This window comes from Amblyomma americanum, chromosome 8, assembly GCF_052857255.1.
Source record: "Amblyomma americanum isolate KBUSLIRL-KWMA chromosome 8, ASM5285725v1, whole genome shotgun sequence".
Lineage (NCBI taxonomy): Eukaryota > Metazoa > Arthropoda > Arachnida > Ixodida > Ixodidae > Amblyomma > Amblyomma americanum.
Genome location: NC_135504.1, coordinates 26,510,229 through 26,524,688, shown reverse-complemented (window position 1 = coordinate 26,524,688; position 14,460 = coordinate 26,510,229). Strand labels below are relative to the sequence as shown.

The following is a 14,460-nucleotide window of genomic DNA, read 5'->3' as shown; positions in this document are numbered from 1 at the left end:
TGTCGCTGAATCTCTCGTTACATAATCGTAACCGTCCTGTGAGTTTTTTTTTTTTTTTACTACATGCTGAAAGTTTGGTTCTCACTTAAGGTAAAAAAAAAAGTGGTAACAATGGCTTTACCCTTTGGTTCGCTCTCTGTCTGACTTCCTTCAGCACTCCCGCATTGTGCTTTATTTATTTTTATTTTCTACAGATGTTTTGTTGAAACCATATCCTTTTTTTTTTTCTTCACAGGGTGTACCAGGATCCGTTTCTCGCATATGCGGGCGCTGAGAGGTACCAGCTTCCGGTAAGCATCTTCCTCTGGCTCCCTCCAGATGGTGTCCACAGTCGAGGCATAGCAATGGGACGGTTGCATTGTCACTCATTCCTAGGTGTGGGTAGGGAAAGGCGGGGTGAGTGGGAAGGGGGGGGGGGGGGGGGTATGGGCAAGAGACGTAGCTCTGCCAGAAGCGTTCCTTTGCTGCAGGATTGGTTGTCTGAAAAACTTCTACATTGAGTGTTACCCGAGGGCTGCAGTGGAGTTTATAAAAAGCCTTTGGGGCATTGCAGTGCAGTAGATGGACCATTTAGATGGAAGTTTTCTTGTACTTTTTTTCTCGACAAGGACAGGCTGTCGCTCGTTATAGCACGGTCAAAAATTTAGTTGCTTAAATTGGGAGGAGATCTCTGTGGGTCATTTAAGAAATGGTCTAGAGTGGCATTGCACCAGCTGCTCACGTGACTACTTGCAGGCTAGGCGTCTCTGGATACTTGCGGCAGAAATGTTGGATCACTGGCACTAAATGAATTATCACTGGGGTGGCTGATTGCTCGGGTGCCGTAAAGTGGCAATTCCTGCCTGGAATTTGACTATGGGCAAGTGGGAATGGTCATGGTTGCTGAATTGATCCTTTAGTGGGGGAACTTGCAAAAGACTGCTGTGTTTCTATGTCCGTGTGCTTAGCATTCGCAGCTGTCATCAGCTTGTCTGCACACTGAGTGCCAGGGCAGATTTATGGGTTTTTCTTGGCGGGAGTTGTTGGGAGGTGGGGAGGGGTTCCTTTTGAACCATGTATTTCTGGGACCTTTTCATGGTATAAATGGAGTTAGCATGGCTTTGGGGGCCTGAAATGCACACGTATCCACACTCCCAAGGACTGACACAACACCAGTCTTCTTTGTGTAGTTGTAGTGATGTTATGTGCTGTGGAATGTGGGGGCTCACAGCAGATTACACATCACAACATGCACCATCAACACTGTTAATGTTCGTTACACTGTGTACGTACCTCTGATGAAACCCTAATTGGGACGCTGTCATCTGGAATGCAGGCCACGTATGCAGCGAGCGCCGCCTACACAGCAGCGGCAGCACGGAGTTATGCAGCCGCGGCCGCAGCCGCACAGCCGGCCGTGGCTTCCTACACCGCTGTGGCTGGGTAAGCCTTTTAATCTCTTCCAAGGGTGCTCTGTATTTCATCGGGGTTGGATAAATGTGCGTGCGGCTTGTTTACACAGACCTGGCAAGTGAGGTTCGGCTTCGAGAGTTGCAAAATTGTTCCAGCTTGATGTTAGGGCTCCTGCGCAAACTCGGCACTACCGAGTCAAGCCTTTCAATGTCACGAAGTTACCTGGGAGGATGGGATTTGAGGTGTTGCAGTCGTCCATTGAAAATTCTGCGAGTTGCGAGCTTTGTATTTGGGTTGGCTAGTGTTTGGCTCAAACCATAGATTCGATTGTAGGAAAACATCCTTTGGCAAGGTGAACCTCTTAGATATGCTTTGGCTAATTTTCATGCTCATCTCATGGTGAGCATTTGCTTGCCATAAATTTACTCAAAAAGTAAATGGCTCACTGTTAAAAGAATTAAATCTGCTTACAGGGTGTAGCAACACGTCTCGGCCATGATTCTGTGGCTGAGTCAACTTTTTCAGCCAAATACTAGCGTAGCTAAATGTGCAGTTGACACCTTCCGGCAATTACGCAGTGGATGAAGCACTGTTCAAGAGCTCGCATAAACGGTCTCGCCTTTTTTCGATCCACCTATTTATGAGAAGCTATGGTTTGTAAAGCATGAGTGCTAAAGCAGGTCTCATTTTCACTTGCTACCAGTTTGAACCCTATATACAAACACTATTAAACACTATTTGCTGAGTGGGATCCACTAGAATTCGCTTGGGCCCATCTCCTAACTCAGTACTGAGTTTGTGCAAGAGCCTCTACAGGTTAGAGCAGCTGTTCATGCAATTTCGGTATTCATAGCTTCTGTGACTTTAACCTGTCCATGCCAGGGCTGTTTCAGGGCAGAATTGGAGCAGCCTTTCCATTGGCACCTAATGCATTGGCTAAAATGGATCTCACTCATGTCCGAGGATGTCAAAATGGACAGGTGTAATAGGCATACCTGTTTAGCTACAACCTATTTACCTATATTGCTACTTAGTGTTACTGGCTGTAGTGTGGAGCTTTGGATGGACCAGTGGCAAGTTATTCTGCCATTATTTTTATCCCCTCACAAGGGGAGCTTTTCTAAACTCTGAGAGACTGCCAACCACTGGACAGATGAGCAGTTCTTTGTTATGTTTCCTGGTATCTTTTTTTTTTTTCCTCTGTGAGAAGGCATGATTTGTAGACGTGATAATCCGCTTCGCACTGCCACTGGCTTGCACTGCATCTAATTGTCAGGATCAGAAGGCTAGCAGCTGCCAACTTTTGGGGGACGGTTGCGCATGCAGTTGTGGAGCCCAGGCATCGTGCATGACTTGTGCTTGCCAATCACTGCATGCAGTGCTGATTTTGAAATCTTGTTGCAACAGGTCTGTGGTTGCCGTGTCTCGTGCCTCTTGACACAAGAGTGCTGCAAAACGCTCTAAATGTGATGGTCCAGAAGTTTTAGCAGCTTTGGTCTAATGTGATACCAAGAATCTTGAGCTTAGCGCTTTATCGGCTGTTGTGGTTGGTGATAGCTCAATGTGGAACGCCTTGAATCAGCTGAGGGAAGCCAGCCTTTTTTATTGAATAGGATTGGTACTCCAGTCTTGAGGCATGCACCAATCGCAATGTTTGCCTGGTCAATGTGCAGTTGTATCAGCTGGCTCGTCTCGATGTGGCATGGGACACCAACTTGTGTTCCTTGCTTTGGGCCCAGTGGTACAATCCAATGAATCTGCAAATAGTGGACCTGCAAACGTACCATTGTACCTGGCATCAATTTGTAAAGATAGCAGTGTCTTAATAGGCTAGAAAATGAAGAACAAAGCACTGGTTTAGTATATGATAGTCGGACATATCTATGACAGTAAATGCTTGCTTTGCCAAGATTGGGAGTTGTTAAATTGTTTCTCTTCCACTTGAGCACGACTAAGTTAGTCCGAGCAGGAGAAACTGTCTTATAGGTGCCACCATGCAGCCAGTAGGAATGAGACTTGCTAGTTTTGGCATGCATTGCTGCACGTCCGCAGTGGGAGCAATAATAGTAATACAGTAGCTGACCAATTTTTCGGACTCCAGTAATTCTAAATTTGCATATTTGGGACTTTATTCGGGAACTGTCACACATCTCGTAGAAATATGTACATATTTTCAATGTATTTCGGACTCTGTGGAGTCTAATAACTCGGGATTTTTCGGACTGAAGTGAAGAAGGCGCCATCCATACTGTGGAGATCATTTTCCGATCACAAGTTTGCTTTTTTGACCTAACAGAGACATGAGCCAGCATCGCCGTCGCAATCAGCCGTCTTTTCGCCACTGTGGAAGTGCGCCATCTTTGATGTAAATGGAGTCAGTCAGACTGGCTTAGATATCTGCTCCTCATTAGTGACTTAAGTTAATGGCACACTCTTCATTGCCTTCGAGGTGGCCTACAAAGTGCACACAAGCCGGGGGCGCATGATCACGTTGGAAACAGGGCAGCGACACGGGTGTGCTGCATGGGGCAGGTGAAGAGCTGTTGGGGTTGGGGTGCAGTTGGGTGTGCTTGCTTCTGCTAGTTTCTTTCCGTCGTTTCCCTCTCTCACTCTTCACAGCCATCGTTGCTCAGGGAAACAGATTCTGTTCTTGCTTAGCACGGCACCCGTAGAGAGCCGGAGAGCACGCACCTAAATGCCTTCACGCCGCAGCCTCATCGCACAGTCTGCTGTCGGTGGCGCAAGCATGACGAAAGCATGACTGTGGTACAGATACAATCTGATATTATCTATAGCAAATGGAATGAAGGAAACAGCAAAGCTGGTGATTTTTAAAGCTGGATTGTCACGGCAAAGGGCTTCTTGAAGTGCAAAGATTTTTTTTTTTGGGCTGTGTGAATATTCTGCGCATTTTTCGGGTCCCTCCCGCCGAGTTCGAAAAATCGGTCGTTGACTGTAGCAACAATAATGCCTGCATGAGTGTGTGTGTGTGCTGCGTGTCCCAACCGTGTGGCTTTCTGTTTGCTCACGATGCGCGTACAGCTCGCCCTCACTGTACTACAGCTACGGGCGGGAGTACGCTGACCCCTACCTGGGCCACAGCATAGGACCCGTGGCCGGCTACGGGGTGAGTACACACGGCCTTTGTGTGAGTGTGGTAGCCTTTACGTCGAGGCACATGCGAGTAGGTCAGCATGTGCCCTCCCTCCCCAGTCCCACCTATGGAAAGGGTCCAGTACACTGGACAACAGAATCACAAGCACAGCTGCCTTGGAAGTAGTTTTTTTTTAGTGCTATCATAAGCTTTTTTTGAAAAATGTGTAAGCACACATTGAAAAGTTCGAAACGGAGCCAAAGATGTGTCAGTCATGTATTGGAACCAAAATTGTCATACCCCGAAAGTTTGAACCAAATTGGGAGAGACAGTTTACATTCTGTGTCTTGGGAGGATACAGAAGGCAGGCACTGTCTAGTAGCAATCAAGTCGAGGGCTGCTGCTCAACTGTATCTTCATGTAGACAGGTAGCAGCGCCCTTTAGTCTAGCCGTCAAGTGGTTTCCAGGAGGGCTACCTTTCTGTCCAGTTGTGTTTGGAGAAGTTTTTCTTGGGGACACCTTTTTCCTTGCGAATTAATAACATACAGCTTAGGGGTGTGGAATGTCCAGTAGGGCTTGCTGGTAGGTCATCACGAAACATACCGTATTTATTCGAATCTAGGCCGATAGTTTTTTCAAAAAAACGAGATGTAGAACTCTTATGTCGGCTTAGATTCGAGGATTTCGTTTCGAGGTTTCGTATTCGTAAAATACGAATAAATGTAGCACGCAGGTGGCGCCCCCACAAAACGCCAACGAAAGACAGCACTGTAGCCGCTGCTATCCGTAGCCGTTGCTATCCGTAGCCGATACTGATCAAAGCACACATGAGCACTGGCTGCCATTTTGGCCTTGTTCTGTTCTCGTGCGGTGGCGTGCGCACATTCGCAGCAGTGAAGTTTTCGTGCGTAGTTTTTATCACCAACACCATGGCACCAAACAGGCGGGGCCATTATAGTGCCACCTTCAAGCGGAATGTTATAGTCGCTGCAGAGCAGTCGTCAAATCTTCAAGCCGGGCGGGACTTCGGCGTGGATGAGAAGAATGTTCGCCGTTGGAGGGGGCAGCGTAACGAAATTTTTGCTTGCGCGGCAACGAGAACGGCTTTCACGGGCCCCAAGAAAGGCCGCCATCCAGAAGTGGAGGTAGCTCTGGCCGAGTTTGTGGAGACGCAGAGGTCAGCGGCACTTCCAGTGACCACGGAAGTGCTGCAAGCCAAAGCAAGAGAGCTGGCAAGAGAGCGAGGCGTCCCCCGGGAACTGTTCAAAGCCAGCCGGGGCTGGTTGCAGAAGTTCCTGAAGCGCTTTGGCTTCAGCCTCCGACGTCGCACGTCCATTTGTCAAAAGCTGCCGGGCGACTTCGAAGAGAAGCTGATCTCATTTCAGCGATTCGTAGTAAGGAAGAGGATGGAGCACGGCTACGCCGTAGGACAAATGGGAAACGCTGACCAGACGCCGGTATGGTTTGACATGCCAGTGGCGTGCACCGTGAACGAAAAAGGTGCCAAGGAAGTGAAAGTGCGCTCGGCCGGATACGAAAAGCAGCGCATGACTGTAATGCTGGCCTGCACGGCGGATGGCCACAAGCTGCCGGCGTATATAATTTTTAAGAGGAAGACTCTACCAGCTCGGGAAGTGTTTCCAAGAAATGTGATCGTCCGCGCCAACGAAAATCGATGGATGGCGAGCGATATGGTTGAGCAATGGATCAGAATGGTTTGGCAGCGGCGTCCAGGGGCCCTCTTGGCCAAACGTTCCCTCCTCGTCCTGGACTCTTACCGTGGACACCTCACTGACGGCGTAAAAGCTGCGCTTTCCGAAGCCGGTACCGACGTCGCCATCATACCCGGCGGCATGACAGGCCAGCTGCAGCCTCTTGATGTGTGCCTCAATAAGCCTTTCAAGGATCGGCTGCGCAAGTACTACGTGGACTGGCTTAGTGAAGAGCGGCGCGAGCTTACACCAACAGGCCGAATAAAGCGCGCCTCACTGGGAGTTGTAGCCACTTGGATAGCTGCAGCCTGGGATGACATCCCAGAAAGCTTGGTTGCACGCTCATTCCGCAAGTGCTGCATCTCTAATGCACTTGATGGCAGTGAAGATAGTGCACTGTTCGAGGAGGCCAGCGATAAAGAAGTCAGCGATGATGATGACGAATGAGCGGGGGCTGATCCCGGGCTGGCGTTGCATATGTCTCCTCGCCCAACGCCGCCTCTCCTCCTCCTCTTCTCTCAAAGCTCCTTTGGCAGCTTTTTTTTTCAACGGTCCCTCTCGGGGCCACCAATCACGCTTCGGCAGAGCATGCAGGCACGATGCTTCCCGCTGTGTCTCACTCGAGTTCCTCTCTCTACACCAAGTCGCCTATGCGCAGACACATGGTGCAGTCGTTTCGCGCCACACACTTTCACGTGCGCGGCGACGTAAGAACAGTCGTGTCGCGTCATAAAAATAATTGTGATAATGAGGTATAAACAGTGCGCCGGCCTACAATCGAGGTAAGTTTTTTTTTTTTCTGTGGCCTTCAACTTTCGGGTCTCGGCTTAGAATCGTGGCCGGCCTAGATTCGAGTAAATATGGTAGTACACTACAAGACAGACACCCTCAAATCAATTGCACTCATATTCATCCTGTCTTTTTCGTTCCGAATGTCTCGTCCTGCCTAGAGTCATGTTTCATAATAACATGACGGGATCACAGTGAACGTATTGGCAACGTTACAAAAGTGTTCTATTAGGCTCTTTGTTTTCAGAGGCATCAGTTTGCATGACTGTGATGCAAGTTTCTTTCGCCTGGAATCATCTGCTTTTAAGAACGCACTTGTGTGGTACAATTGATTCTGGATTTATTGAACTCCAAGGCAATCGAAATACTTTGATATATCACTATTTTGAATATGAGAAATTGCTACAGACAAGATTATCTATCAAATGATCGGATAAACTCATGTTCGATAAACATTGACCATAGTGCTTTAATTTAGCATGGGATTTTCAGAGAGGTGTTTTGATTGTTCAGTACAGACAATAATTTGATATATCTGATAATGGCAGTATTCAGAACCAAAGGCTTTTCCTCCTCCTTTTTGCTGCTTGCGCTTCGAGGGCTATGGTTGGTTTAGGTTTGTTGGTTTAGTGTGTTTGTATAAGCTTTTATGGCACATTTTCGGGGTGTTCGCTGTTGCATCACAATTTTTGGGGTGTTCATGGGAGAGAGATGGCAGGCAGATTGTTTTTTGACGCTCACAATGTGAATGAGGGAGGGGAAAGCCTCGGGGTGCTTGCCAACGTTTCGACAAGAGGACTTGAAATGAGGACATGTGAAGAAATGTCCTCTTGTCGAAACGTTGGCAATGGTCCTGAGGCTTTTCCCTCTCTTGTTCACTTTGTGATCGTTAAGGTGTTAAGGAGAAAGTGAAAGGCAGTCCGAAAAGATTCAACTTGGAGGATATATCTGCGCCATACCATCAGCATCCTCGTATCAGAAAAAAGAACTTTGTAGTGCATGCCCTGCAATATTATCTGCATTACCAGAGATTACTCGCCATGCACTCTGCAAGCCCAGCGGCCATTTTAGAGCCCCATTCCTTTGGGAAGTGACCAAATGCGTGTCCTGTCACGAAAGTTATAACGCAGAGTGAGGATGGCGCGACACAAGGCTCAGAAAAAACAAAAATAGAAAAGACCAGAAGCACAGGTTGCTGAGGCATAAAAACATGAACTTTCTGCTCCAGAACTTTCATTAGGGAAGCAGCATCATTTTTAAGAATGCCTTCAGAAAACCGGCTGCAGAAGGTGTCTGAATACCTCCCCATTCTGTTGTGTCCCAATCTTTAAAGTTGCGAGGTTGGTATGCATTTGTGCTTGATAATGCTGTAGTTGCGTCAAGATTCATCCTAACAGAAGAACCTCAGTTCGGACCAGTGCCCCCTTTGCACCATTGGCATGAATTTTCCCGGAAGTTGTACGTGTGCCGGGAAGTAATGTATACAGAAGAGGACAATTTCGTTTGTAGTGTGAAACACATTGCCTTCTTCTAGTACAGCTGAACCTCATTATAACAAAGTTGAAGGGGCCAGGCGATTACTTCGATAGCGTTAACTTTGTTATAGCCCATGTTGACCGAGCTTTCAAGGGGAATCGTCATGACTTCATTTATTCATTCATTCGTTATAGCGAGGTTCAACTGTACCTGAAAGTACCACATGAGCCTGTAATCGCTGTCATCACTTTTCTGGCAGTCCCACTGCAGACTGCTCCCCCCACCCTGAGCGTTCCATTCTCAGGGTGGGGGAATTTCATTCTCAATTCCGCACTTGTATGGCAATAAAAACAGTTTTTTTAGTTTCTCCCCTTAATAATTTGTAATGTAAGAACTGACTTTCAGAGGAATTTAGCAACATCATCATCATCATCATCAGCCTGCAGTAGACATAGTCAGGCTGGTGATGATGGTGACAAATTACTCTGCTGCACTGTTTTTGCAGCAAAAGTAAATCACTTTTCAAGCGGGCAAAAATTTGTGGCTAAAACTTCTGATTATCAGTTGCCTCTGCAGTACAGTAAATTAAAATATGAAATGGTTGTGGGAGCTGTGACTAGTGTACTTCCTTGTGTCAAAAGTTTTAAAAAATCTAAAATGTTACATCATTTCTTTTTGTGAAGCAATTACGGATTCATTTAACTGCTTTCCAAAAGTAATTTTGCCAATTGTCAATGATCATGCATTTGCCCTGTGCTGACAAGCTTTTTTCCTGTTTGTGTTTGTTCCCATTTGTGCAGACGGCGGTCTACAGGAGTGGCTACAACCGCTTCACTCCCTACTGAAGGTGTCGCCCAAACGAGCAGCTACGTCGGGTGGGGAGAGAGACGATGGCGAGGGAAAGGAGGGGGCAAGAGGAGGAGGAGGAAGCAGAGGAATGGCCTCATCGTCGCCGGCGACGACCAGCATGATGTCGAGCTCCACCGCCGCCTTCGTCGCTCCTCCCCCTGTCTCGTTTCTCATTCGCTTTCTCTTTTTTCTTCTCCCCTATTTTCGCGTTTTTGTTCTTACTCGCCGCAAAAGGGAAGAAAGCACGGACGGACGAGGGAGGGGAGGAAATACGCGAGGACTCTCGTTTTCACTGCCGCGCTTCTCACCACCACCAAGCACTCCCGTGGAAAAGCGCGCTCACGTCCCTTCCAAGTTTTTTTTTTTCCCCCCTTCTTCTCTCTTCGTTGAGGGGTAGAAGGAAAGAGGACGTCTGGATTGGATTTGGCTTTTTTGCTGGCCTTGCAACTGTACCTTTCTACTTTCATCTTTGGGGGCGTTTTTGGGACCTCTTTTCTATGTGTGCTGGCTTAGTGAATTCCTGTTAACCTTGGCTCCGAGTTTCTCTGTGATTAGCGTCGTCACCTCGTGTGGAAGAAAGATTCTTTCTCGTCTGTGTCCAACCCCCCCTTTTTTTTTTGCTGATCAACGCAAGGTTTTCTCTTTTCTTTTCTCTCTTTGTATGTACTGTGGTGGTCGTCACTGTTAGGCAGCCTGCTTGGTACGCCCGAATTGTATACCCACGCACTGTGCATATTCCTCTGTCTGCGTTGTGGCTTGCATACATAGGCACATGTATCTCCCTTGCCCTCCCCCCCCCCACAATCTGTCACTCTCTCCCGTGCCAGCCTGAGCATCATTAATGGTCTTTCTCGGGTTATTTTTATTTTTTTTCCTTCCCACTTTGGTGTCTGGCTGGGCGTTTTCACATGCATATTCTCACCACTGAGCAGTGACTACAGTGGTAGTGTATAATTTAAGTTCTTCTTTCGAGCAAGCAAGAGTCAGCATTTTCATTTTTTTTTTTTTAAACAGTTGCATCGTCATTTCCGTACTCCTTCGTGTATTTTGGTTAGATCCCTCTTTCTCTTAGCAGCGTCGGCCTTTCGTTTATCAACACTTGTGTTTTTTTTTTCCCCCTTTTATGTTTGCGTTGTTGTTGCCAAGGGGCGTTTTTAGCATTTGTGTTTTGTGTCATTGTCGTTCTTTTTTTTTTTTCGTCACGTTGCAATTCAGGTCACCACCACTTCTGCGCGCATTGCCTAAGGTCCATTGCTGAAACGCAAAAGAAATGCCCAGGAAGGACTGTTTATACGATTGGTCGCCCAGCAATCAGCCAGTTAGCTTTCTGTTCTTGTCGCGGAAGAGCGAAATTCTCTCGCACGGGAAGTGCGTGCCTTCTTGCAAGAGCCGCCCTCCCCTTGTTTGGAGCAAGTCACTGCAGCCTGTTTTTGTTTTTACAAGAAAAAAATGTCATTCTCTGCCTGTAAACAAAAAAAACTGTTTTTTGGTCACGTGACGTGTAGAGTTCATGCAAGCCTTTTCTGTCCCCGAAAGCCCCGCATGTAAGGAAAATGGGCGTGCCACCAACACTGTAGGGAGGGTGTTGAAATAAAAGCATAGATGCAAAAAAACAACAAATGCTTGCCATGTAATGTGTTATCTGGGGGTGAGAATTTGTAGCTTCTTGCTGAAAAAAAAAAAAAGAGGTTCAGTGCTTTTTAATGACAGCATCGCTCAATGCTGGAAGTTTACACTTTGCGCAGAAGACGAAATTTTTTGACCTGGTACTCGCTCGTTGTTTTTTCTGTTGCCGGATTATGCGCAGACTGGTTTGAACATGCGTTGAATTGGCACACGCAAACTGCATGGGACTAGACTGCAAACTGCTGCTGAATGGTCACTGAAAATCATCTGTAAGCATGGAAGATATCGCTGTACCTAGTGTCAAATACATGGAGATTGCAGAACGGTCATCGGCTCGTAATTTAGGCAGGCCTTGAATTCAATCTTGGTGATCGTGTGGCGGTCTTGATGGTTTTTCAAAAGTCGGCTGTTGCAAATTACCTAGAAAGCGCAGCCTGTGAACGTACTCTGCAAATGGGGGGCTGTCTGCTAAACTCTGCCGAGTCGCACTTCCACTCTGTGGCAGACGATGCAAGTTTGTGTCCGAGATGGATGGCTAGGGCAGTCAGTCATGTCGCCAAAGAAAAAAAAATACTCTGGGGTGGTCGCACGACATCGGGTGCGCATAGGCTGTTTTTTTTTTCTTTTTCTTGTACATATTTATTGTCCCGCACTGTCCTAGTGACTCTGACAGTTCTTTCCAACATTCTGAAATCTGTTAAACCCTAGCTGTGCAGTGGTGTGTATGTGTGTGTTGAATGAATTAAAATGCATACCTTTATACGATTTCTTTACATTTGTTTACATTTTGGTTGTTTCTGAGGGGGAATTCTGTGTTATAAATGCTCCATTTTGGTCTCACTAGCTGGCTATAAATTTTATGCAGTCTTTTTTCTTATGGACCAAGCCGTCATTCGCCTGCACAGATTTGTGTCAATACTAAGCATTCAGTCTCGGAAGACATGGGATGAAATAACTACTTTCTTGGGAAAATCGAGGCTGCATGCATTTTGCTCTGTTTCTGCCTATCCATTATACTCCTGTGCATGCAGGCTGCCAGGCCGACGACACTGAGTGTTGCAGAATTATATCTAAATTAGCTATCTAGAACTTCTGCAGAACCAGTTCTGTGAGCACAGAAATTTGGAAACACTTCAGAACTTGGAGCTGAGCACCAAGCCTCCATTTTTTGATATCAATGATAGCCAGCTCTAAACTTGCGGATAGGTGGCCAGTGCATTTCTTCGAGACTGCCTCCTTCTCTCTCAAACTGCACCTCTCTCCCCCCCTCCAAGTGTTTATCTGGAGCAGCTATTATTACTCTGCACGTCACCCGCGTTTTTGATAATGTGGTTGCCACTCTTTGAGAACGGCGGTGGGTCTAACATGCAGAACCCACCAGCCTGGCACAATAGCATTTGCTAGTTCTTCCCGCCCCCAGCCGCTTCAGTCAGATGCTAGTTGTGCTTCCTCCCCCAGCTTTCGAGAGTTTGTGCATGCCCCTGAGCTTGTACATTTGCATTTTGACGACAGTTGTATGTGTCGCTACCGTTTCATTCCTACCGTTCGACATGGCTCTTCGATCCCTGCTTTGCGCTGCGAGGCTTTTGTCACCCAAGGCAGCATTGCACGTAGTTTCATTCACTTCCCCATTCAATGTTCATGCTGGAAGGTTCTTCGAAGCTGGTGGAGAACATGAAGTGTTCAGATTTTTTTGGCCCCATGAACACTCTGCAGTTTTCTCGTTTGGGCCTCTCTGTCGTAGTGGGCACAAACTTTTCTTTGAATACACATCACAACTTTTGATGTGTTGTTAGCTACTGGCTTTGTTTTTCAGTGCAAACATTGTAATGCCTTTTGCACAGCATGGCACCTCATACCTTGGAAATTTTTTTGCAGTGCATTGTTTGAATTGTGTGCAGAACACGCTTTAGCATGCCTCTGGAGGACTCTGTTGCTGTCGCGCTCAGGTCCGACAGGAGCAGAATTGGTCGTGCTCCTCATGTGTTTGCACAGAATCGCATGTACTGTGAAAAGCAGCAGTAGTGAAGAGGACAGTTCAGTAATACCACTCTCATTTGCTCTGATTCATTCATGCTTGCTTTGACCACGTTTTGTCTCACTCCGGGCTTCTCTTTTGCGCACCCCTGTTTACTGTGGCAGTGAATGGCAGCTGGCATTTTTTTAATGCTCTTGCAGTAGTTGCATGTTTGTAGAAGAGTCTTCACATTCAGCTTTCACGTGTTTCTTATTCGCATTTGCGTTCCTTCTCCCATCAACAAGGCTAAGTGCCACAGTTTCTTAGTAGCTCTTGCAGCTGTTCTGCTTTTTCTAGAACAGACCTTTGAGGTTAAAGTTCTTCACATTGGCAGTTTTGACTGTTTTCTTTCTCCTCGCATAGCCCCATTTATTGAGCTTTGTTGTTTGGTTTAAAAGTGTCCTAGCTTTTGTCTACCTCAAGAGTGTTTATTGCAATCTTTCTTTTTATTAATTGAGATTATAGTAGAAAGTTTTTCCAGCGGATTTTATTGCTGCATCAAGGTTTTGCATTTTTCGTGTGCACAGCCTTGCCATTAGTTATTCTTACATTTTTAATTTTTTTTGCTCGGTGACTAGAGATTTTAGTTTCAAAACGTTTGTGTGTGTGCCTCTGCATTTAGTTAGAAGTGAGCAAAATACAGGCAGTAGATGATGTGGTGTTTGTTCAAGTACAAAATTACTTGTAATGAATTGCAGCCTGTTATGTAGTCTTGCTTCGAAGTGCTTCATGCCTGTTTTTTTTTTTTTTTTCTAAATGGCTAGGTTGAAAGCGTCACCATAACTAGGGCACTTTCTATTCTAATGTTTCATTGAACAACAGTTCAACAGAGAGCTGACCAAAGTATTAAAGCTTGGTGGGAACCATGTGGGGAAATATGAAACCCTTAATTCAATTTGGCACAGGCCCAGCTGTTGTCACCTTGCAATGTGTATGAAGCTGACAACCCTTGCCATCATGAGTGGTTTGTGTGTTGAGCTTTGATTTTGCTTCTTTTAACTGTTCCTTCGGATGTGATGCGGACAATACACACAATGAATCTCTTGTTACGAAACAGAAACAAGTGAAGCGAGAAGTGGAGAAGCAGTCGTTTCTTTTTTCTATCTTCTATGTGTCCTCAACGTATGTATACTGGTTGAATAAACGAAACGGCCGATGTACATGAGTCCAACCTTTATTGCTTCTGCTGATGACACGTGGAGGAAGGAAAGAAAGCCGGTTGGGAGGGCTCCCTCTCGTCAGTTGCCCACCGTCTCGGCGCACTTGCATCGCAGACAACCAGCAGCTGGCAGACTGTGCCACTGCGCTCAGCATCGCTATTTGCCATGGAGGAAATGTGTGTCTTTTACAGGAGGTCGTGTAGCTGATCTGTTCCAGGCGTACCATACCAGACTGCAATAATTGAATCCGTTGCCAGGTTGTACCGTTAACCAGTTTGTGCTTGACACATCAAGCTTGGCTGGCACACTGCGGCCGCCTACAGCAGCATGGTTCCAGGTCTTCA

The 14,460-nt window shown here is 46.6% G+C and overlaps 1 protein-coding gene across 12 annotated transcripts in view; it reads left to right on the top strand.

Annotated features, from left to right (window-relative positions):
- The window catches only part of LOC144101188 (RNA binding protein fox-1 homolog 2-like), a 437,474-nt gene extending 423,358 nt beyond the window's left edge, over window positions 1-14,116 (top strand). For all 12 annotated transcript variants that reach the window (XM_077634247.1, XM_077634253.1, XM_077634248.1 and 9 more), the window contains 4 exons: window positions 236-290; window positions 1,316-1,422; window positions 4,435-4,519; window positions 9,265-14,116. In XM_077634247.1, coding sequence (XP_077490373.1) covers window positions 236-290; window positions 1,316-1,422; window positions 4,435-4,519; window positions 9,265-9,309 — 292 coding nt within the window. In that variant the 3' untranslated portion in view covers window positions 9,310-14,116. The remainder of the gene's footprint in view (window positions 1-235; window positions 291-1,315; window positions 1,423-4,434; window positions 4,520-9,264) is intronic.
- The last annotated feature ends 344 nt before the right edge of the window (window positions 14,117-14,460 follow it).